This window comes from Ixodes scapularis, unplaced genomic scaffold (assembly GCF_016920785.2).
Source record: "Ixodes scapularis isolate PalLabHiFi unplaced genomic scaffold, ASM1692078v2 PGA_scaffold0__279_contigs__length_252992795, whole genome shotgun sequence".
In the NCBI taxonomy this organism is placed as follows: Eukaryota; Metazoa; Arthropoda; class Arachnida; order Ixodida; family Ixodidae; genus Ixodes; species Ixodes scapularis.
In genome coordinates, this window is record NW_024609835.1 from 12,458,248 (window position 1) to 12,482,278 (window position 24,031).

General features: G+C 43.5%; 1 protein-coding gene and 1 non-coding gene across 2 annotated transcripts in view; both read left to right on the forward strand.

Moving 5' to 3' along the window:
* Nucleotides 1-24,031, forward strand: part of LOC115324840 (connectin-like) — a 97,794-nt gene that overhangs the window by 41,245 nt on the left and 32,518 nt on the right. Inside the window, exon 2 of the mRNA XM_042291281.1 lies at nucleotides 12,447-13,435. Within this exon, the coding sequence (XP_042147215.1) occupies nucleotides 12,447-13,435 (989 nt within the window). The remainder of the gene's footprint in view (nucleotides 1-12,446; nucleotides 13,436-24,031) is intronic.
* Trnas-uga lies at nucleotides 4,130-4,202 on the forward strand. The gene has a single exon. It is a non-coding gene; the product is annotated as a tRNA-Ser (tRNA).

A 24,031-nucleotide genomic window follows, 5' to 3' on the forward strand; every position in this document is an offset into this window, starting at 1 on the left:
AAACCACTTTTAACAACCAGAGCTACACTGATTTTTATTTTTCGTTTGGAGTAGCATATCCCTTGTTTCATTTTCTTTTTGCGGTCGCGCGCGCGTTTTCAAATCCGAGCGGGCGGAATTCCAATCTCCTCAGAAGCTGTCATTTGTATTTCTCCGAGGAAACGTTCCCACGTTTTTCTCAACGTTAAAGCCTTACCTCTTGTCATTAAGTTGTCACGGTTGCGCATATTTAGTCAGGCGCGTAGAAACTGGGACAGATCGGAATTAAGTTAGTGCTAATTAGCTATCGGAGGTATTCACGGGGAACCTTATCGTTGAAAATTGTTATCAGCGGGTGCTGGGAACTATGCCCATTTATCGTCTACAAAGAACAACTACCTTGATTGGGAGGAATGCACGGTTATGCGCGTTTAGCTAGCTACAACGACCACCAATATGGCGTCTGGTGTATACCCCTATACAAACCTGCTCAATTTTCGACCAGCTGCCATTGTTGTTTTAATGCTGTGCATGTAGCTTTTGCAGCGCCCATTTTGCATCGCTGAACATGTCTTTCTTTGCAACAGCGAGTAGTGCTAGGAGTTTCGTGTGCGGGCTCTGTGTGCTGCACAGGGGGCCGGCACTATACGGGTGGGCGGCATGGGCGGTCTTCCAGGGCGCCATTAAAAAGAGGGCGCCGCCGCGTCCATCCATTTCAATTTCGTTTTAGCTGTTGAATTTATTTTAACACGGTTCGTTGTTAGAATGTGGTCACTACTCACATGTTTACTAACAACGTGATGTCGTACCTAGTAGATAGGGGCTTACAAAAAGGGCGGGGGGCGGGGGGGGAGGGTGCTCTGGCCAGGTTTCGCCCAGGGTGCCATGATGTTGTAGGGCCGGTCCTGATTGCACAGTGCAGTGTTGTTCCGTTAGGTTACGGCTTTCCCTCGCTCGTGAGGATGGCCAACGTCTACGATTTAATTGAAATATGTAATTATTATGTTTCCTGTTTCTTTAGTCAGAACGGTTGACATATTTGCGCACATTGCCTTTTTCCTAAAAATTACAACGAATAACTTGCATTATCTCTGTTGAGATAATCGGATTGACAGGGCACTTAAAACACTGACTAATGCCAGTTTACTTTAATTCCCTATACAAATGGGCCACAATACAAAATCAATGATAATGTAGTGATTGCGCAGGCGAGCTGGTGGATGTTAACCATTTTGTTCTTAGCCCGAGACTGAGGCAGGAAAAGAGAAAAGTTTCAAAGTAAACTTTCCTCTTTTCCTGCCCCAGTCTCTGGCTAAGAACAAAATGCTAAGTATTTAATATTTTTTTAATCTTATTATAAGTATAACATGCTTCTTTACCATAATTTTGATGGAATCCTCAGGTAATCTTTTAATAAAAAAATATGCAATGTTCCCTCACTAGTGGAAGGCTGAAGCAGCTAGTACAACGGAAGCAGCTGAACATTGCAGAACTAGCAAGGTAATGACTAATATTCTAGAAGTCATAGCTTGACGTATAAAATGCGGTAACCAATGCACGAAGAAAACATATGCTCGCTTGATCGCCATGTATTATTTTTACTCTTTTTTGCAATGCTCAAAGATTTTCATAGAAAGGCCACGTTTTGAAACCGAAATGACATCGCAGGGCTATACAGGTTACCATGATGTTTTTAACCCGAGGCTGGGGCAGAAGGACGAAAAGGTTTTTACGGTGGTAGAAAGAAGAAATACGGGCAGGCACGTCTCTATAGGGACGTGTCTGTCCCTGTTTTTGTTCTACTACTGTAAAAGTTTTCTTCCTCCTGCTCCATTCTCGGGTTAAGGTCTTCATGCTAAACTTGCACCAGCTCGCCTTTGCACTGACTCTGTATAAATAGCTTCTCGGGTTCTAAATATATTAAATACGTAGATTATTATTAGTGTGAAAAGTCAATTAGCGTGCCTTGTGCGTCATCCTTACAATCTCGACCTTTTCCAAGGACAATCTTCTCAACTTCCGATATTGGCTACAACAAACCCGTCGAGTTTTATGATCCCACGGTTTTACTACGTTTTGTTAAAGAAATCGCACGCGCGAGCGTCGGGAAATCGCTATCTTGGAGAGTATCGGCGATCGTGTGCGGCCGAATCGTTAAGCCGTGATGGAGGTGTCGCCCCCAGACATCACTGCTCCAGTAATCAGCGACATCGTGTGGACGCCCACGGATATTTGTGCACGTGGGAAGCGAAGGCCTCGGAACGAGGCTGGGGTAAGGACTACCAGGAAGTCGTCGCACAGAGTCAAGCAGAGGAAGGCTACGCTGTCTGCGCTGATTTTTGAACCCGGTTAACAAAATGAGCTACAGGTCTTATAATGAGGGTCAACGGTAAAATGTAGATGCGTAATACAGGAGAATTATACCTCAGAAGCTAGCCCTCGAATTGTTCAGTTAATAGTATAGGTGGGACGCCCCACGATTGTGAGATATTATTCCCCATTAATATTAATTTTTGCGTTGTTCGCTCGGGGCAATTGTGGTGCTACTTCTGAAGCTGAAGAAAGGGCTAAGCTAATTATCGCTTGGCTTCGTCTTGCGAAACGTGCGGGTCAACATTTTCAGAATTTTCTTTAACACAAATAACTAAGGCTTCACTTTGTACTGCTTATGTTCTTGACTATCGAAATACCGTGATTATGTCAGTGTAATAATTCTGCGCTTTGAATTTTACTTTTCTTTCTAATATATGAGAGGAAGAAAGAAAGAAAAATGGGACTAATTAATCTTCTCTTCATGACAGGACATGCGAAATGTTGACATGTACAGCGCACTTGCACCATTTGTAACGGCTATGCAGCCATTGCAAAAGGGACGCGGCTCGTGGAGAAAGAGCCGCATCCACACTAGTAAGTTCGAGACATTAAGGTGAACCCATAATGCCATTAATATCGACAAATTCCTTCTAAAAATCAACGATGGACGCTGAAGAAGTGTCTATATGATCAAAATACGGCCTTGGGTTTCCGCTACGTTTGCTCTGCCTTTATAAAACTTGTTCGAGATTTTTGTCGAGCCTATTTTTTCAGAGTTGCTGGTTAATAGACTGATCTCGTAATTTGAACTGGTTTTTCTTTTAAATTTAACTTTACGGCTGTTGAAAAGAATAATATTCTGGTTTTAATCGTCGACGTGAGCACCTATAAAAATAGGCTTACTCGTATTATTTACTAATTCAAAAAAGCCTATTGACACAAAAAACAACACAAAAAAACACACACCAAGTTATAGCGAGAGGGCACCGTTGCAACCAGTCTCGTAATAACTGATTTGTGAGCAACATGTTTCCCATCTTGACAGATATTTCTTTGGCGACCATATGTTCCCTTTGCTCGGTCTAGTTTCCGCCTTATGCGGCGCAAGGGTTGCCCTGTATCAGCCGACAGCCTCTGCCCTGCCGTCATCGAGTCGAACATGACTGCCCGCATGACGCCGATTTCGGCTGCGGCACTTCGACGCTCGTTTAGACCAGGATAATGCGACTGATCTCCGCCCTTCCGAAAATTCGCTCGATGGAAGAAACTATACGTGGCTCGCAATGACGTCACGTCAGCGGTAATGCCGCAGCACACATTTCGCAGCAATGCATTTTTTTTTTTTTTTCAACAAGGACAAGTAGGAATGATCCAGAATGATCGTCAGCGCAGCGTGAGGACGTCAAGTGCATGTCATGTTTAAAAAGTAAGGCAGGGGAATCGCATCCTAGTATTTTTTTTTTTATATATTCACGAGTCATAGTACTAAAATCTGGCCCCCAGAGATTGTTGACAAAGAAAGAAAGAAAAACGAGCGCTCGATGATACCCTTCGTTTATTAGCATGAGGGAGTTTTAGTAGATCGTCCCGATAATTTCGATAACGATACCCCATACTCTTCTGGCCCCCTTTCCCATGCACCTTATTGTGACGAAGAAAACTCGAATTGTTTCCTTTTTTACTTGATTAAATCGCTTTGATACAAATATATCTGTCTATTCAAAAAAGTCTAGAAAACCTCTTTTGCAACTCAAGGCTTAAAATGCAAGCCTTTCACCCTTGTTCGTGTTAGACTGGTGGCAGCTGGTAAAACCTGCCTGCTTTACTGACATGTAATCCCTGGTTAGCTCACTTGGTAGAGCGCTCCACTTGAAATGGAGAGGCCCCGGATTCGATACCCGGACCAGGCGGAATGTTTCAACCGCGCACCAGTCACCTAGCTGTGTTTAGAGATTTGTGTTTGTCCTTTGTCCCTCTTGTTCCCCTTCTCCAGGGATTATTTTCGACAATTGACAATCGGACAATAAGCTTTTTGGGGAAGTATACTCCTATTTCTGGCGACTTCCCCTGCCGTCCTCCTCGACCACACCTCCACGGGGTGCTGAGACCGCAGCACAACAAGAAAAACAGGAATCCACACAAAGGCGGGTTAGCCGAACTCCTCCACGACCGTAAAGGGTCGCAAGTTTGTGAGTTAGCGGGCGGAAGACTCCACAGCCAAAGGTGGTCGGACGTGCAGGTTGGCCTCCACTGTCACAGTGACGATCAAAAGCTTCGCGGCTGCTTATATCGACTTTAGAGGTATTCGGGGGCCATCAGGCAACCAATTGTTTTCTTAGCACCAATGGAAAGGCTTGTACTACAAAGCAAACATGGGCATCCCAATATCAAAAGCACGCGCAAAACAATAAACTATCGAACAAAGTTCTCAAAAGGGGCTATGGACTATGCAAAAGGCATTCGAACCCAGGATCACAACAACAGTTATACACAGGGAAAAACTAAAACTACCCCTCAAGTGGAGATCTCAAAAGCAGACATGTACAAGACGAAACACCTCCGACGTGGGGCTCTATAATAAGTGTACCGTTACAGCGTTCACGTTCGCCGGGGCCTCCCGACTCTCACCCCCATTTGGGGTCTCCAGACTCCGGTAGAAATCAAGCGCTGTGCCGAAGAGACGATTATATCATCGGTCAAAGAAACCCTCGCAAACCCACGAAAAAAAAATGCAAAAAAGTTCAATTAAACAAGCGCGCAAGCACGACTTCGTGACAGTATTATTATCGGGTATCGTTTTCGGAGGTAATAGAACAGTCTACTAACTTCCTGAGTATTAGTACATTTTAATAATGAGTTATAAAAAGATACAGGTCAATCTTTGGGGGAATATTTTTGAAATACTAAATCAGTTATATAATTTACGGATGAGAGATTGAGATATTTGCTGATCGGCCTTTCAGAGAGGAAACATTTATAGCGCTTCACAAATGCAGAGCCAAATAACCTTGGACGCCTCTTGTGCGTACGTATGCGTAAACGCTTCAGGCACACATGCAGTCGGGGTAGTTGTCGTATATAGATGCGAGGAACTTCGAAAGTATCTTCCTCTTCGTAACGAAGGTCGTAATTTTTATGAAAGCAGTCGCTTGAGCTTCTGACTTGTATAACACGATTACAGCGTTTACTTTATAGCACGACGCTTAATTTATGTCCCTGTCCTAAACGAATAGTTTTACTTCATCCTTCGCATCTCGTGATGCGCCTCCTTCTCATCACGGCAAGATTTACGGTGTCGTTCATTCATTTAGCGAAGGCGGTACCGGGCCCAGCTTGGAGAAAAATTTGGAAGGTTTAGGAACTGTCCCTTCTCGCCGAAAAGGGGTTCGATAAATCTTTACGACGTTTGGAACAAAGCCAGTATGACGTCTCAAAGAAGCTGTCTTCTTGTCAGTAGAGACTGCATTCCTCGACATTCATGCCCGCGAAAGCGGCGTTTGACTCCCGTCAGAAAGGCCCCCGGGAAAAGTTAAAAAGGCAGGACAGTTTTCATTGCAAATAATAAAATGAGGCTGACGCGGTAGAACACGGACTTACTCGAGATATAGAATGACGTGTGGGTGGAGGGATGGAAGTTTGAAAGGCACATTTATGCTAAATTGCTTTCACAATCGTGAAACTCCCCTTTACGTGCAGTATACTTTTCCCCGATAAAATATAATAGAAAAACAATTTGAAGATATGATAGCGAATGAAACTGGCGCGACAAAGATAAATAACACTTCAATCGTGTCTGAACTTTGCAGGGAATGTGTTTGGGTACGTATTCATTCTTGGTACGTTCGAACAAAATATTTGATAGGGCTTCACAGAAATTTTGTATCGAAGTGACAGCCCATCCACAACAGATGATTCGAAAATGTTTGAAGTTTCTTAGAATAAATTGCTAGGGGCGGACCGACCGAGTGGACATTAAAACCCGTGGACACTGCTCTGTGGGGATTTTCACCATTAACACCGAACGCGCACCCCACATTCGTAGTTTCGCCTCATGTTTCAGTAACCTTTTCTGGTCAGTGTCACCTTTTTTTATATTTTTTTTTATTTAGGAAATACTGCGGATGGTTTTCCACCATCCTGACAGGAGAAGGTTACAACATGTTTATAAGAAAGGAGTCAAAACTATTCGACGTTGAAGCATTCACGCAGTCTGACGGCAGTGACTTCCAGTCTTCAATGGTTCGTACAAAAAAGGAGTACTTAAATAGATTATTACTAGGAGCTTATTGTCTAACATTTTTTGAGTGGTTTAGCCTTGCTGAGTGCTGAGGGGGTGGCTGAATAAACAAGCCTTTACTTAAGCCAGTTTAGTTATTATAAACTTTATATAAAAAAGCTTAATCTTGCAAATTTCCGCCTGGCTTCGAAATATTCCAGCCCATATTCATTCAACATTTCAGAACCTAAAGAGAGCTGCCTAAAATCAGAAAAAATAAATCGTGCACTTAGTCGCTGCATCCTCTCCACTTTCTTTATATTATATCTTTCTTTAAATAAGGGTCCCACATGATTGACGCATATTCCATAACGGGCTTTATAGGCTGAATGTTTGACAGTCGAATTGCACGTTCCCAATTTCCTCCTTAAAAACAGTTTTTTGTAAGCCTTGGCGCAAGTATTGTCTATGTGGGTGTCTCAGCCAAGTTTCGTATTAATAGTTAGACCTAAGTCCTGTATTTAGAACAAATTTCGGCGCTCAGAGGTACCGCTACCAATTACCACTATTGTTAAACTTTCTTTTTTCTCATGGAATTGATATATACTCTGTAAACAGTCGTACAATACAAGACATTTTGTAATATAAAATCACACTTTACGTTTCAGATAGCTCTAAATATATGTACTTAGGTAGATGTTTTTTTCTGATTGTTATATACTGTGTTCTTTTTTTTTGTATTCATGTCAGTTCCGCTGCTGCTTTGTATTGGGGCGCTGGGACTCGTCAAGCTGCTAATGTGCAGATTTTTTTCCAGCGCCCTTGTCATGAATGTATTTTTGTAGCAGAAAATAAACTGATTTGATTTGATTTGATTTGAAGTATTTTACGTCATTCACGGATTCAATGACTTTATCGCGGACATGATACTTATAGTCGAGAGTAGATTTCTTATGTGTTATTGTAAGTGTGCATGTTTTCGGGTAGTTTATAACCATCTGCCACCTCTCAAACCAGTCAGCGAAGTTACACAAGTTTTCGTGAAGCGATAATTGGCCCGGGGCGTTAATGACAGTTTGCACATAGTCGTCTGCAAACATTTTCACAGTCACACCCGAGTCAAGGTTGTCAGCTATGTAATTCACATATATCAAGAACAAAAGGGGTCCCAAGACAGACCCTTTGGGAACACCTTCAGGACATCGAGATTTTGCGATTGACAACCATTTATTTCTACAAACTGCGTTCTGTTCGTCAGATCCGCGGAAATCCAGTTCATAAGGCGGGGAGAAATTCCTACACGCTGCAGTTTTCTTAGTAGTAGATGGTGCGGTACCCTATCAAAAGCTTTTGATAGATCCAGAAATATTGCATCAATTTGTTTCCTTTTGTTGATAGCATTGGCGAAGTCATGTACAACTGATACGAGTTGAGTCGTGGTTGATAGCTTTTTTTTAAGCCCATGCTCAAAGGTGGCTAATATGTTATTGGATTCTAAAAACGAAGTTATGTGGCTGGAAATTATCTGCTTGAGCAGTTTGGAGCAACTGCTGCTTAATGATATCGGCCTGTAGTTCGCAGCCAGCAGTTTGCTCCCGTCCTTCTCCACCGGCACAATTTTTCCACACAGCCCATCAGGAGGCAGGCATCCCTGATCCAAGGATGCATTGAACGAAACCTATAAATACTGCGAAATCATGTCCGCGTAACACTTCAGAAAGGCGTTGGGGATACCGTCAGGGCCAGAAGACGTTTTTACATCAAGTATTAAAACGAGAACGTGAATACCATTCACGTTTAAATTTATGTCTTGCATTACAGTAGATGAAAGAGAAAAATGTTCGATTGTATTTTTGGTCATGCCCCGCCGACTAAAAACACTATGAAATATGCTGTTAAGCTCATTGGCAATTTGGTAAGAGTCAGTAACCCCACAACCATCAATGTGAGGTTGGACGACAGTCCAAAATATTGTTGCCAAATAAATATCCCCGAAACCTTTGCGGCGCGTTTCTCATGAAGTTTACAAGTGTCGTTCCAAAAAAATAATCTCGAGCGCTCTGTAATGTTTGCTTCAGTGTTCCTGGAAGAGAAGATATGACATCATTATCTCTACGAGCTGATTTGCGTTTTGGAGATATAGCTCTTTTCAAATGTATTATGTCCCTTGTTTTCCAGGTGTTGTGCTGTTTATTTTTCTTCAATTTTGGTACGAATTTATCAAAACATGATGCAGTATTGTTTTTAAAGGTATTCCACAAAGTCGGTACGTCACCTCCCGCCTCAAAGTCACTGAACCAGAGGTGAAATGAATCTATAACAGCTTTATCATCCGCAGCGGAAAAGGTAAAGACATTTACTCGTGTGATTCTTTTTGACAGGACAAACTTTGAGGCAAGTAAAACGAGCTCATGGTCAGAAATACCATCGAAAACACTCACAGTAGTGTCCTCTGGGAAATTTCCCACAAATATAAGATCTAGTACGTTATCCGTACTTTGAGTGACTCTTGTACCCTCTTTAACAAGCTGAATGAGATTAAAGATTAGCATCAATTTAAGCAACAAGTTGCAGTTCTTTACGTCCGTCGTACCTGGGTGTAAAGTGTGCCAGTCAATTGTCGGTAGGTTAAAGTCCCCCGCTAGTATGAGTTTTTGATTAGGTTTGTATTTTTGCTCAATGTAAAAGTGATTTTGCTTCCAAAAACAACTCAGGCGAGGAGGGGGGCCGATAGGTCACACCTATAAGAGCTGATAGCCCAAGATAATTCATTTGACACCACACACTTTCATTGTCGTCTATTTCGTTCATAGTAACGCGAATAATTTCCTTTTTGACTACTAAAGCAACTCCCCTTCCTCGGGAGCCTCGATCACGTCTAACAAGTTTGTGCGTTTGGGGAACTACTTCGGAATCTGATATGTCTGCTGATAACCAGGTCTCTGTAATCGCTATGATTTGTGGATCATATGTAAATATGATTGCTTCAAGTTCGTGATCTTTTTTGACAATGCTTCTGGCATTTATGAAAACAACGCGCAATTGTTTGCAATCGAGTCGGTCATCGCTGCTTTGTTGTACTTGAGAGCGAATTCATTTTAGACAATCATTCTCCTCGTCCCATTCACACACATCATCGTTCACTCGCAGCTTATCGTAATCAAGAGTCAATTTGTGACCTCGAGCTTTAAACTCCCCAGGACGTGACCACAGTTTGCTGCGCTTTGCTAAAGTGCCTTGACAGAAGTCGTGGTTTATCGATACTGTTGTTCCATTTAGTTTATGACAATTTTTTAATACCTTAAACTTCTCGTTATAGTCAAAAAAAGTTCATGATTACAGGTCGTGCTTTGTCTTGGCTTTTTCCCCAATTCTATGCACTCTTTCAACTGAGTTGACAAATACGCCAATTGTTCTCCTATCAGCACCTCAATTGTCTGTTTTCTTAGCACTGCAGCGTTTTCACGATCAGGCTCGGGAAAACCAAAAATGTTAAGATTACGGCGCCTACATATGTCCTCCAAGTCGTCGAGATGTTTTTGATGCAGTTGAAGATTACTTTTGAGCGGTGTAGCTTCGGCTTGTAATGCCTGTATCTCTACTTTATGTTCCTTTATTGCTGCCATCACTTCACTCATTCGAGTGTTAACTGTAGGTTCAAGCTTCTCGTGAGAAGCAGCTAAGTTCTCGATTTTTGATTTCAGTTCGTCCTGGGAAAGAAGCATGGCGTTCGTCATTGATTTCAGCTCTGCATAAGGCCCACTATTTTGCTCAAACATCCCCAGCAAGAAGAGTCAAAATGACATTCCACGTATCCACAAGAAGACATGTGCATGTCGCCGGGCACGGCAGGACAACAATGCATTACAGTCACTACGAAAACAGGTATAACCATATTTGCCACAAACTTGGGTGAAGAATACAGTGTGGTTTAGCGATATAGTCATCTGGGTCCCGCCGTGCCCTGTGAAGAAATCGTTGATGCGGTCGTTTTTATGCGCTTCAGCGGGCGCCGTTGTCATCAAGAGGTCGGATTTCATTGATGTCACGTGGTGCGTCCCTACAAATGGCCAATCGAAGTTCACTGCCGGCAGATCCAGGCCGCTGACATCATTCTTCAGCGCGAATGACACGTGCTGAGCAAGGGCGCACAGTATAACCTCGATGAAGAATACAGAGGGGTTTAGCGATATAGCCATCTCGGTGCCGCCGTGCCCTCTGAAGAAATCGTTGATGCGCTCATTTTTATACGCTTCAGCAGGCGGCGTTGTCACCAAGAAGTCGGATGTCTCTGACTCAGTAAACGCACTCAGCACCTTGAAACCCCTTATTTTCACCAATCTCTTACAATTATCCATTCATGTACTTTCAGTCTCACCCAGAAACAGAATATACCTGCGTCGCGGTACGCGGCACCTTCAAGGTCATTTCAGTTATTTTTACTTCGCAGTACCATCACGGGGGCAATATGCGGCGCTGGTGGCGGCGCCGCTTTCGCCGCTCCACCCCGGCTCCTCCCATTGACAAACCTCTCTCTTAAGGCTAGTTCACACACACTGGTTGCTTACGACTGTGTGCCTTGAAACCTCTTAAAACCCCTTACGTCGAGAGAACACACTGGCGCCGTTTATAGAGTAAACGTGGAACACTTTCAGTTTCTTTATATTGCCTATTTTTTCCCGCATCATTCTTTTTTTCTTCTTCTTGAAAACCTTTGACAATACTTTTTCTTGATAAACTTTTTGACAAACGACATTTTTTTTATAAATCAGGGTTTTCAAACAGATTCCAGTGAGGAAACCAGATAGCCCACTCCAAAAAGGTCGAGGGCCAATATAAAAACACACACACGCACAATATTTTTTTCTTTTATTACAGCAATGGTGTTTTACGTTAAAAATCAGCCGACCTTCTCAGAGACACCCCAGAGGTTTTCGAAAGTAGGAAACTCGTGCTCTCTGCTTTTTGTAAATTCGCCTTTTTGCCAGTGACACTTCTACCTTTGATTTGCTTTACTTTGGGCCCACACCTGATGTGACGACAAAACCAATCTAAAACGTTACTGTGTTGGTATTTTGCGATACAACGAGAGCAACCACACCGTTGTTGCCCTGTCGCACAATTCACTATAGGCTCAACAGGAATAGAAAACAATATCTCTTCATACTACAGTTTTGCTTTCCTGGCGATTTTTTGTAGAAACATTATAGAAGAATACACGCATATATATATATATATATATATATATATATATATATATATATATATATATATTGACGGCTAGAAGCTTGAGTTTATGCCTAATTTTTGGTGATTCCTCCTGGTGAGAAAGAGTTCGTGGAGTTGAGCTGCGTCCTAGAGTAAAGAGCTCGCGCTTGTAGCCTAGAAGCGGTATTGTCGTTCCGCTCAATTTGTGAGAAAGGGCTGAGTGAGAAGCAATTATTTAAAAAATGCAATACTCAGTCAAAAAAAAAAAAATACTAACAAAGGAGTGAAAGATGTGTGAATACATCACTGATTAGTCACGCCTGGTGAATAGGGCTGCAATTGTTGGCTTTCCTTTAATTAGTTCACATATCGAGAAAGCACTACAGCCATTGGTGTCTCAGCGGCAAAACTTCTTGCTACGGACACTGATCGTTAGTGTATAAGGTAGCACTCACCATTTTGTTTGGTTAAGCCAATTAAAAGAAGGCTGAGGATTTATGTTTCGAGAGCACTGTGGGGAAGCGTACGCTCAGGGACTTCTGAGAGCGTATATACAATTATATCTAAAATACAACATGAATATAATGCACTCGGGACTGATCTAAACAAAGAATCATCATTAATTATATGGTACCTTATAAAGTGTACTCTTTCCGCAGTTTTACTTATCGAGTTTATTTGATAATCACGTTATGCTCACAGTTTCTCCGCTTTTTTTTTTTTGGTTTAGGTATCTCACGCTCTTCCTAATCTTCCTCACGGCAACATTCCAAGCGGGAGCGTCAGAAGCCGAGAACCACGTGCCCAACCTCTGCAATCTCATTGACCAAGCGCTATACTGCCGCTGCGACACGGACGATATCACTGATGACGCGACCGAAGTGACTTGTTATGTGGTGAAAGACATCGCCGAAGACGACATCGTCTTCAAAGCCCTCGCGAAGCAGCCGTCCATCGTCTCGATTGTGTTCAGTTCGCTCAGTGAGGACCATCACTTAAAGTTTGTTCCTTCCGACGCCCTGCCACACGCTCCGGTCTTGGAGCGTCTCAAGTTCTCCCAGGCGGAGTTGGGTGTCTTGAAAACACACGCCTTCTACAACCTGACGAAACTGGCCGTGCTATCCCTCGACTCCAACGAGATCACGGAACTGGAGACGGACTGCATCTCGCATCTGCCTCGCCTCAAGAAGCTGGAACTGGCGGACAACAAGCTAAAGAAGATGCCTGCGCGAGCCCTGTCTCACCTACCGTCTCTGACACACTTGTTCCTGGAGCGGAACAAGATGACGGTCATAGAGGACTTCGCTTTCGCGGGCCTGGGCAAGGTTAAAGAGCTGGACCTCAGCGACAACTCCATCGAGGCCCTCACCGAGCACAGCTTCAAGGGCTTGTCGCGCGTCCTCAGGCTCGACATGTTTCGAAACAAGCTGAAGAGGCTGGAAGCCCGCGTCTTCGGCGGCTTGTCGTCCCTGGTGGAGCTCGACCTCAAGTACAACGAGATCTCCGAGGTCGATCCGCTGGCCTTCGACGGTATGCCGCACCTGACCATCGTGTACCTCTCGTTCAACCGGCTCCGCGTTCTGCCGGCGCACATGTTCATGGGAGCTCCCAACCTTGTGACCGTGGACCTGTCGCAGAACCAGCTGGTCACGCTTACCTGGAGGACTGTCCAGGACTTGAGGAAGATTGACGCAGAGTCCTTCGACATGAGCCTCACTGGTCAGTGTTTTTGTTTTGTTTTGTTTCTGTTCCCTTGTACTCGAGGAAGCTTCTGCATAGATATTGCCCCATGGTATCTTCGAAACCTTCTTTCGAACACACTGCGCCGTCGCGCCGGTCGACGCTACGAGGTAATGGTACCGATCAAGCAGCGTTAAAAGTGCAAGTCGCTAGGCTTTTTTTGTTTATGATTGGTTCAAAAATCAGATAGCACGTAAACAACGTGACGAACGCTATGATGGTCGCTTGAGAAGTTGTCTGATTGGTCCCATCAGCTCGTAGCGTCGGCTGCGTCGGGACGTAAGCTGAAATGAAGGTTAGCAAGAAGTACGGAGGAATGTGCCCCTTCTCTAGACATTTTAAGTAGTCCAGTGCCATCAATCAAACACTTAATATTGAATTATATCCGCTCAACTATAAAAGCAATAAGTGAAGAGAAGCAGACGTCGTCATTTTGATTCGTCTTCGGTGCACTTTCATAGCAGCAGAGTGCATTAGCTTACAAATGTAGAACAAAAATCAGTATAGCTAAATTAAAATAAGCAATCGATGTACCAAAATAATCTAATAGAAATGGCATAAAATAATTTCTGGCATTAATAAAAAGACACGAGGAAAACAATTTTGAATAAATAAGACAGAACCCGTGGGGAGCGTTGAACCTTTAGTACCTAAAGACATGGCCTGCATATGACGTCGTTGTTCGGAAATCTTCTACCTGCACCAAGTGACAAACCTGCTGAATCTATAGAGTCACCGCATGGCGGCAAGCGCGTCCGTCTTTGTGTTGCAGCGTGCAAGCGTCGCGCTTGTTGCGAGACGCTGCGAGACGCTCTGGCGGCGATGCTGATGCCAGCATCGCCGCCAGAGCAGTGCTGCGTGGATCATGCGCTGCGTGGATCATGACGTTCTGGGAGGAAGGGCGCAGGCCTTCTCTACTATAGGTAGTATTGGAATTTGCTTCAATTCCCCAAGCAGAACGGTTTAGGCGCTATACTCCGTTCATGACCAAACTGAGACTGCCGTGGGAGCTACGTGCCCGCCGAACCAGTCAGCCGTTTCCCTCTTCTCACCTGACCGGGCTCTCTGCGCGTGGCTAAGGGCAGGAGCGTGGTGACGTGCCAAAAGAGAGGCGTATGACATGGTCTAACGAGGACGTAGCCTCCACCGCTGTCTCAGCTTAGGCGTGAACGGAGTATAGTTGTCGCACGTGCTTACGTCCTGATAAATCTAGCTGCTGAACCTCAGTTTTGTCGTGATACTTTTGCGCGGGGGGTGCGGAAAGGAAAAGCTTAGGGATATACTCTACGTTAATAACTACCAATTTGGATAAGAGTCGGAATGTATTCCCTTCTGATAGGCGCTACAAATGTTGGCAGTGGCCTAAGCCAATGTAGGTGTCCTCTACTTAGTCGTACTGAACCATGTACGAGTTACAAAACGTAACCGAGTACCGTTTCTTATACTTTATCATATAATCACAACGTGCGGGACTCTTTACGTACTTTGTTACTAAAAAAGGATCTATCTCAGAAGTAAAGCTCTGTATTTTTTTTATGGAGTAGCATGTGGTCGACGTAAGTCGGGAAACACAGATACCACACGAGAGTAGAGCAGACTGCTTAAAGGTTAACCAAACAAACTCCGATATTTTTCGTTTTGTTCTCAGGGTGACGAGCGACAATTAGGTGAAGCGCTTGTACGAATTTAACCATATGGCATGATGTGCGGCGATGTACTGGGAAACTTCGTAAACATTGGCATCGTTTTTACAGCGATGCTGTATATCACTCACAAGTAGGATTTCTGGAATTCTTTCGTGTCGTCGTCCTCGCGGAAAAGAAAATCTTCAGCGATTGAAGCGAAAATAACATATCACGCATACAAAATACAGCACAGCATTCGTTTCGATAAAATACAAGCACCGAAACAAGCATCCGAACTAGATAATTGATAATAATACGCTCCTGATAACACTGCGAATCACGCAGCGCTCACCGTATACGTTTCTCGGTAAAGATTACCGTTGCGGAAGCTGCCGCGGCGACGGCAGGACGTAAATGGACAAGTAAGTCAATCGTGTTTCTCGTTTTCTTTCCGCACAACAAAATTTAACGCAAATAGTTACTTGATTACCGAAGAAGGAACGAGCTACAAGTAACGCGTTACGCTGGCTCTCGCTGTGTCTTCCATATACAAGCCGAAGGTCAGGCATGAATCTTTGGGGTAGCGAGGACTCGGATAGGAATAGGTATGAAGTATTTCCATATATTACTTCGACGTGACCCCACGCAAATCAACTCTGTCTACTAGGCTTAACCGCCGCCGTCAGCCGGTGATTAGCACGCCTTCGAGAGAGCTCTAAAAATGGCATTTTGCGTTTCGTAAGAGAGGCTGAGAACAGCCTTGAAGGCGGATGTGCATCGCATTGCGTGCGACCTTGAACGCTCTTAAGGATGGGCTCGAGTGAGCTCAGTGCTCCCGAGTACTGTGCACATCGCGCCTAACCTACGGAAGCGAGAGATGACGCGAACGTCGTTTTAAATTATCGCCGGGCCGGACAACTTTCCTTGTTTTTCTGGCTGAAATTAGAGAAGCGACGGCTACTCTCTTGATATAGAGGCTTCCTGAGAAAGAATAGCAAAATTAATATTAGCAGGCGTGTTACACTCGCCTCGTCTTAACATGGACAAAGCGGAAAGGCTAGAAGTGCGAGCTCTATGCATTGGAACGCGCCTCGGCTGCACGAGCGCTCATGCAATGGAATCACTAGTCAAAGCTACTCTCTCGCGCTTGTAGCCTTCGCGATTTGTCCATGTTTAGGTCAGGCGAAAGATAGAGCTTTTTTGACTAACAGGTATGGGTGTATTTTGGAATACACCAGTTCATGTTTCGCGCGTTATGCCAAAAGGTTGGCGCCGGCTGTAAAACCGAACATGGCCAGGTGCTTTGGTTCTCTGAAAGTGGGTTACTACGCAGGCGTGGCTCTACACTTTCCGTAGATAAACGGGCTTATCTACAAAATATGATTTTGTGCATATGAGTGATGAGGCTGTTTCCCAGTCAATGGGCACGTACTGGAAACGTGTACATAAAAGATGGCAAGATAAATACAAGATATTAAACTATGTGAACATCCAATATGAATGCCAAAGAACAACATGTTTGAAACTTCGTTAATAATGCAGGAATGTTTCTTCTTTTAAATTCAAGAATGGATATTAAAATTAAACAAAATATTTGAATGTGTCCACTCTAACTTGGTACTTTGTAACATAACATGCGTGTCAAGGTCTTCTGTTTAGGGGACCTGAAAACATGATGCGTTTGATAGTATCGAGTTTTATCGGTGCTTAAGCATAAGAAAATGAAATCTTCGATTAATATATAGGCATTATTTTGTTTCTCGACGCGAGTACATTTGGTGGTCGGAATAATGCCCAAGGAGAGCTTAACGTACCATATTTGTTGTATGTAAACCACAACCTGTGTGCATATTTTCTACCTTATTAATTGAAGAAATCCCAAGCAAAATGTTTATAAATTAAAATTTCCTGTAATAATGTTTTACAAACACGAATACTTTTAGTTCGAAGAAGAGTACACCGGAAGAGACATTTTAAAACCCGTATGTCGTTATCTTATAAATTTAATACTAATATTTATCCCCGTGCATGTCTACTCAAACTTTTCGAACCAGTTACACATTAATGCTATATGAGAACGTCGTCGCACACGTTTTGCGTAAAAGTACATTACACTGTTTTGAGTTATTTAAGCCATTTGCAATTTCCGACAACAGGTGAGCTTTTTTTTTTATCTTTGTAAACATAATTTTGTTCCTGATAGGATTCAACTTCGTTTTACAAAACATAATCGTATATAAATATATTTAATATCTATATTTGTAATATCGGTAATGAAAAGTAGAAAAGTCAAGTGCCAAATGAAAAAGACCTGGGGCAGCCTTAAATCAACAGGCACATAGTAAGATTTATGGCCTCTAATAGATCCTGTTCTCTCTCTTGTAAATACGAAAAACACTTTTAATGATTTCTTCGTGTTGAAGATGGCGTTTCGTTTCCGAAGAAGTTTCTTGTCAGCAACTTGGTGTGACGGGCTTTGTATATATCTAACGGGAAAATAATCATCTGATTCCTGTTAGTTATTAACTTCACTAAAGCGTGCCCTACTTTTAACGTTCTCGTCAAACGAAAATTCTTTTTTCTAAAGCTGTAAATTCTTCTTTACGCCTTTGGGCAGTGTGGGATCATCTTTCAATGAAGAATAAATACTGAATTTAGAGAATTTTATTTTAAGTCTATGCATACCAACGGCGAAGACAATGAAAAGCTTGGTCTGCTGAACAAGTTGGTAATCGACATTCAGATTAAAAATAGCGCGAAAATACGTCTTTTCCCGCGATTTTTAAATTTTAATATGATGTCAAGACAATAAATTTTGCTGCATAACAATAAATAAATCTCGAATTTTTATTTTCGAATAACTTTAAACAAAGACTGGTTATTAATATCTGCCAGATATTCGCATGTGTTTGTCGTCTGATTTAAGAATAGGTGTTAGCTATTTTTCCTCCATTTCGGAACAGCACCTCACTTCAGTAATAATTATAGAGATTATCATGATTTATTTCGATATTCATTAAGAAGAATATTTTAATTTAAGGATTTGTTAATGACTATTAACAAGTATTTATCCGCAACCCCTCCCCCATTCTTGATAACGCACCAAGAAAGCGTCCAAGACTAAATCCGGCCCAGTTAAACTTCCAAAATCAATGATAATAAGCAAATGACAGATGCCTTTTTTCTATTAGAACTAGACCAGTGATTGGGGCTAACGGTGCTGTTTACAGCTCTTCGTTATCTAGAGCACAACCAAATATAAAGTGTTCAATCAAACTGTTAAGAATTTTTTCCTTGTAATTCCTCCGTAGTCAATTTTTTTTATAGTTAATGCGATACACGATTTCTGTTGACCGACACTTTGCCGGGGAGACGACCTCGGGAATCCCTCTTTAGTAAAGCAATAACAACAAAACTGCGTGCGTTTATTTGTTAAAAATACAAAAAAAAAACACAAAAACACACACGAAAATGTTACTTTAAAGTAACATTTTTTGTGTGTTTCTATTTGAAGCATTTGCTTTCACTTCGAATAGCTCGAAGATGTCCGTGTTTGAATAGCTCGAAGATGTTCAATTTTATATGGAACGAAATTAGTTATGCGCGTCTCTATAGGACTTTTAAAATATGCGAAACTCATCTATAATGGCGTCACAAGTTTATTTATAAAAAAAAAAAAAAGATCGGCGAACTCATCAAGTGACTAACCTGACAAATCTATTACATAGACGGTGTGTCCAGTTGTAAAAGATAGCATCACAGTTGTGTCGTCTTAGGCGCACATGTTGTGGGCGTGTAAGGTAACACGAACAACTCTAATGTTTGATAAAGTTACGCCTCGTTGTTCTAAGAAAGCTTGTAACGGCCGAAAGACTAATATAAGGTTCGAGTCCAGGAGCTGAATTTGCTGGAGCTTTGTCCGGTGTGCTATAAGCAGTGAGTTTTAAAATAGCTTACGTAAAAGCTTTGCATATGCGAAGAGATAGCGTCGTCACCACGTGACAACGCTATTTCTTTGCGTGCGCTATGTTTTTGCGTACGTCTAAATCTCGCTATCTCAAAACTGGAAACCCGCACATGTCTGTCATTGTTTCCTTTTTGTGTTTTGCGTTCGTCTTCAAGAGAAAGCACGTAAACACACTCGTCGAAATACTCATTGGTGGGTTCGTTTTTTTTTTCGTAATTATGTTAAGACACTGGGACAGATACGTGCATATATGTATTTTCCTAACCTGCGAAACTCCCATTGCGTTAAACCCACTCGCAAGCTTATTCTTGCTCACACTTCTGATCTGAAAAGGCTCTGACTACCTTTCTATTTATGGCACAATGAGGAACATTAGAAAACTGAATAAAACGTACATCCTCCTTTCTTGGACGGAACCATTCGCTCGCTAACAGATTGTTTCGTTCGGCAACGCCATTGAAATGTTCCCAAATCGGAACTGCACTGCACATCGGAATGGTCGTGTTCAGGTAATGAGAGGAACTTGCTCTTTCCGGCTCTTCAAACCAGCTACTTTTAAAAACAAAAGGTTGAGATAAAAGGGCACGAATGAACAGAAAACGAAACAACTACATTTCTCTCAATGCATGACGTAGAAAGCGATTTGCTAAGATTCCCTTTAGTTTTTCTTTTTTTGTTTTAGGGCTCCAAATGTCGCGGTCTCTACTAAAAAGAAGAAAAAAAAAAAAAAAAAAAAAACAAAGAAAATAGTGGAACGAGACAGAGATTTTTAGCGCGATTAAAAAATCAAAATGAGAAGAAAATGGCCGGGGAAAAAATAGAAGGAAATGAACGGGAACGTTTCTGTGTTTTGGGAAATGTCGCTATTCCCTTTCCTTTTTGTCGTACGGGCACATTGCTGAATGCTGTTTTCGCGCCCAATTCCCTCTAAAGTTGAAATCGGGAGGCATGTCTTCTAGCAGCAGCCGTTTGGCGAGTTGGGGAGGGAAACCTCCGCAGCGAAGGAAGGATCTGAAAATAAATAAGAACAAAAACAGACATTACGAACCGAGTTAAAAAAAAAAAGAGGAATAAATGAGTGTAGGGCGTGTTTTACTGAGATGGGGAATGGAGAAAGCAGAAGTTGGGGGTCAAAAATACGCGTGCTGAGCCGAGTTGACTTCTACCGTTTCAGGCACCCGAGTGTTCCAAGCGAGCCTCCTCTTTGGGCTCTGTTGTCACGGCAGTGGCGGAGCGCCCCGAGCGAGCTGCGACTGACTTCGATTTTACGCTAACGTCGATTTCGAAATAAGTCTGCTAGTGTTTTTTATTCCGTCTTCTTTTTTGTATCGACGAACTGAATAGCAAACACGCGAATTTAAGCGTTTCTTGATATGAAGCGAACAGACGGAAATAGAACCGAAGTTTTGCTTCGTTTTGTTCTTGGCTTTGTTTTGTTTTGCGAGTTCAACTGCGATACGTTCATTTTGGGGTAGATTTCTAGATCTATCGCTTTAGTTATAGATTATAGGCGTTGCTTGGCTTGTTTGCCAAGGTCTATCGTGACGCTTGTGCAAACTCGTTATTTCGAGGGTAAATTCTTTCTTGAGTAATGCGTAATTATTTAACCTCACTGTACGACCGAAGGCACGCCTATGACGTCACGCTTCAAGCGGTGGCGCTGCTGACGCTGCAGCGCACGCACAGACGGGTCAGATGTCGCGTATCTGGTTTCTGAGCGCGCGCACTGTTAGCACCCGGTGTAGACAAAAGCGCATTTATTTGTAAACACCCATGCACCCAATTACCTCTCAACCTAATAACAGTCTTCAAATTTGCGTTTTCTTTGTGTAGTACGCAAAAAGAAGTCGAGTCCAATGAGCCCGACAACACCGCTAGGTTAGGGAGCATTAATGTGTTTGCCGCAGAATAAGCTGGCTCGGGAGTGACTTTACCGCTGCCTGTCACTGCTGTCGCCATTGACGACGAGCCTGGGTCAATTACGACGACGTTCGTAGGTTCATGATTGATTTCGCACTCTACAAGGCGAGACGCAACCATCTGATTCTCACCCCAATGGCAATGAGGTGACAAGTGCTGGTCACAGACTGCGCCTTTTAGGTATTCAACGATGAGAAAAGATGAAAGATGTATGCCGCGCCATGACCGACTCTTTCATCGGTCGTCCCTCGATAAGACCAACCGATCACAGGGCATGCTATCGCTCCCCAATAGTTATGCAGTCCCAGAAAACGAGAATGTCCGCCCCTGTCACCGCACGACCGTGTGGCTATTGGACTCTGACACGGGTTGCTTCCTTCGTATTGTTTCACCCGATTACTTAGAGGCACGTACGATTGGCACTACAAGTACGCGGAGGTGCAGTCAATCAATTCCACCGTAAAGATGATGCACGCGCAGCAGACATGGTTAGCGGATCTCCGACCCATCTGAAGAGGGGAACATGTCACAGCTCGACGAGACACGGCAGACGCGCCATACAACTTGCCTGCGCGTGTCAATCGGGCAAGAAAGGCCCAGTCACCGGGTTGCGGGCCCATGTGCGGTGTCTCCGCAGTAGAGTGATACTGCGCATGCTCAGAACAAAAATCACGAATCAAACGCAGTAACGTCCCAGAGTTTCCAATCAGGCGTATGCACTTTGGAAGAGGAAACGTTTTTAGAGAACTCTCTTTTAATTCCCACCTCGGTAAGCGAAATTGTATTCTGTCAATGAATGAAACGCAGCAAGGGTCGTCTGCTAACTATTCTTTCCAGTAAATCCTGTAGAGCTTTCTTCGATATAAGAACTTTTTTTTTTCTTCGACGGACGTCTTCGTTGTAATCAAGTTCCTGACGTTTCTGAAGTTCCTGGGAGTGTCCGAGGCATTTGAAGCTCTGCTTCTTCTGCCATTCCTATACCCAGTCTCGGACAATTCTGGCCGGGACGCTTACAGCTTGGCCCACCGGGTCCCTTTTGGCTGCCGCTGCTATCAGCGCCGTCCCTCTCAATTACTCGCGCGCTTTATTTACTCTTTTGCTGATGACACAGGCGAGTCGCAGGCCTTGTTTCGTTAAATCTTAGAGGAGCCTCTCGGACGTACAAGTGGTGCGTGCCTCGTTAACAATTACGCGTTACTCGTAACTCGTTGCCTTTTTCTTTTCCTTTGTGACGAAGTAAGGATATTGTTACCTCGTGTGAATAGCAGCGATAACATGGTTCCCAAGAAGCGAAACTATGCAGAGGAGCTGGTTAGGAAAGACCACATCTAAACCTCTCCTTGTCCTTTTGCCAGGCCACTCGTCTGATGACTTAAATGATGAGACCATGTAATATTTTTCTCTTGCTGACAGCGCGAAGAGCGTAAACGTTTGTGGAATATGTTATTTGTTTCCGGGGAACGTTTACACAATATCGCCCTTATCTACCCCCCCCCCCCCCCCCTGTATTCGGGCAGTATTTGCGAGTCACTATACAGTAGCGGCTGGGGTACCCTTCAATATGAGACTCGAAAGCCACGGATTGCTAAAAATGGGAGCGTTTAGTCGATGGTCCCTATCTCTTTCTCTATCTCTCTTTCTTCCTCTAGTAACCCCGAGTTGGTGGGAAAGATACAGTGCTCGCGTTGTTTAGGCGATGGCGACAGCGGGGCGGGGGTTGGGGCTCAGTGTTTGGAATAGGATGCTGGAGGTTTGCTGGAGACGTTTATTCTAGGAAGCTTGTTTGGACAGAGCGGGGAGCACGGCTGGGAAAAGAAGCCAAACGAAGGTCAAGGACATCTCGAAGAGCGCACGATCGCCTACAACGACGAATTAATATCTGGGCTGAGCCCATGGCGAAACCGAAGTTCCCCGCTGGTAAAGTCTGAATTGCGAGTGTTGTTCTCATTGACCTCCCCCCCCCCCCACCCCCCCCCCCCCCCACCCTATTTCAACAGACCGCCGTCCAATTAAATCAGCGAGCTACTTGAGTGCAACGTTTTTATGAACCCGTCAAACACATTGGCATTTGCCATACTTTTTTTATAGTCGTCGCCGGTAATTTGCAGATCTGAATACGGAAGCAAACGACGGCATGGAGTCGATAGTGGAGTCATCAGAGAGAGACCGCAGCCAAAAAGGGCCACTGCGCCTGGTTCTGTTGTATAATGGCGTACTATCCTAGTCAGAATAAGGTTTTCGCAGTTCAATGTTCATTCCAGAACGATAAGTTTGGGAGCTTTGGTATTTCCTTCCAACTATTAGGGCTACACTCAGGTGAAGTTGGGTTTTTGCCATTGGTAGTTTATTGTTTTAGCTTCGGTATTTTCTTCTAACTACTAGGGTTACATTCAGATGAAGTTGGGCTATTGCAGAAGATCGTTAAATTTTTTCAGAGGGAAACGCAGCTTTTTTCACGTAAACCCTCTGAGACGTCCTCATTTTGCCTGAAAAAAAAAATACGAATCTGGGCATTACCTAGAGATATACCAGCGAGTGGCCTTACCCTCGCCGGTCAAACTTGCCTAAACTTTAAAGGGACACTGACAGGGTGCTTATGCATGCCGATGTTTTTATCTGAACATAACTTATGAGAACCCAACTACCCAGAATACAGTTTGCGGCTCAAAATTCGTATTCTTTCAGTCAGAAAACCGCCGGCCCAGAATTGGCCGCTTCCAGGCGCTGACCCTTTTTCTATGGTCGCGTGCCGTTCAAACTAATAGGTGCCAAATATATTCAGAGTCGTGGGTCATCTAAGCACGAAGTCAACATTAAAAATAAAAAATAAAAAGATTACGAACCCCAATTTTTGTGACTTCCAAGAAACTGTAAGTACGTTGATCGAGAAAAAAAAATGTTGCACAGAACACAGGAAGTACATGTACACGTCATTGTCAATATGGCGACGTGCGGCGGGCTGGACGACGCGATGGCGCCGCACGACGGACCAATATTGCGAAGGATGTGGGTCCTCTACTTGAGAACTGCCGTTCGTGGCACCGGCCAATCGATCTTCAAGCG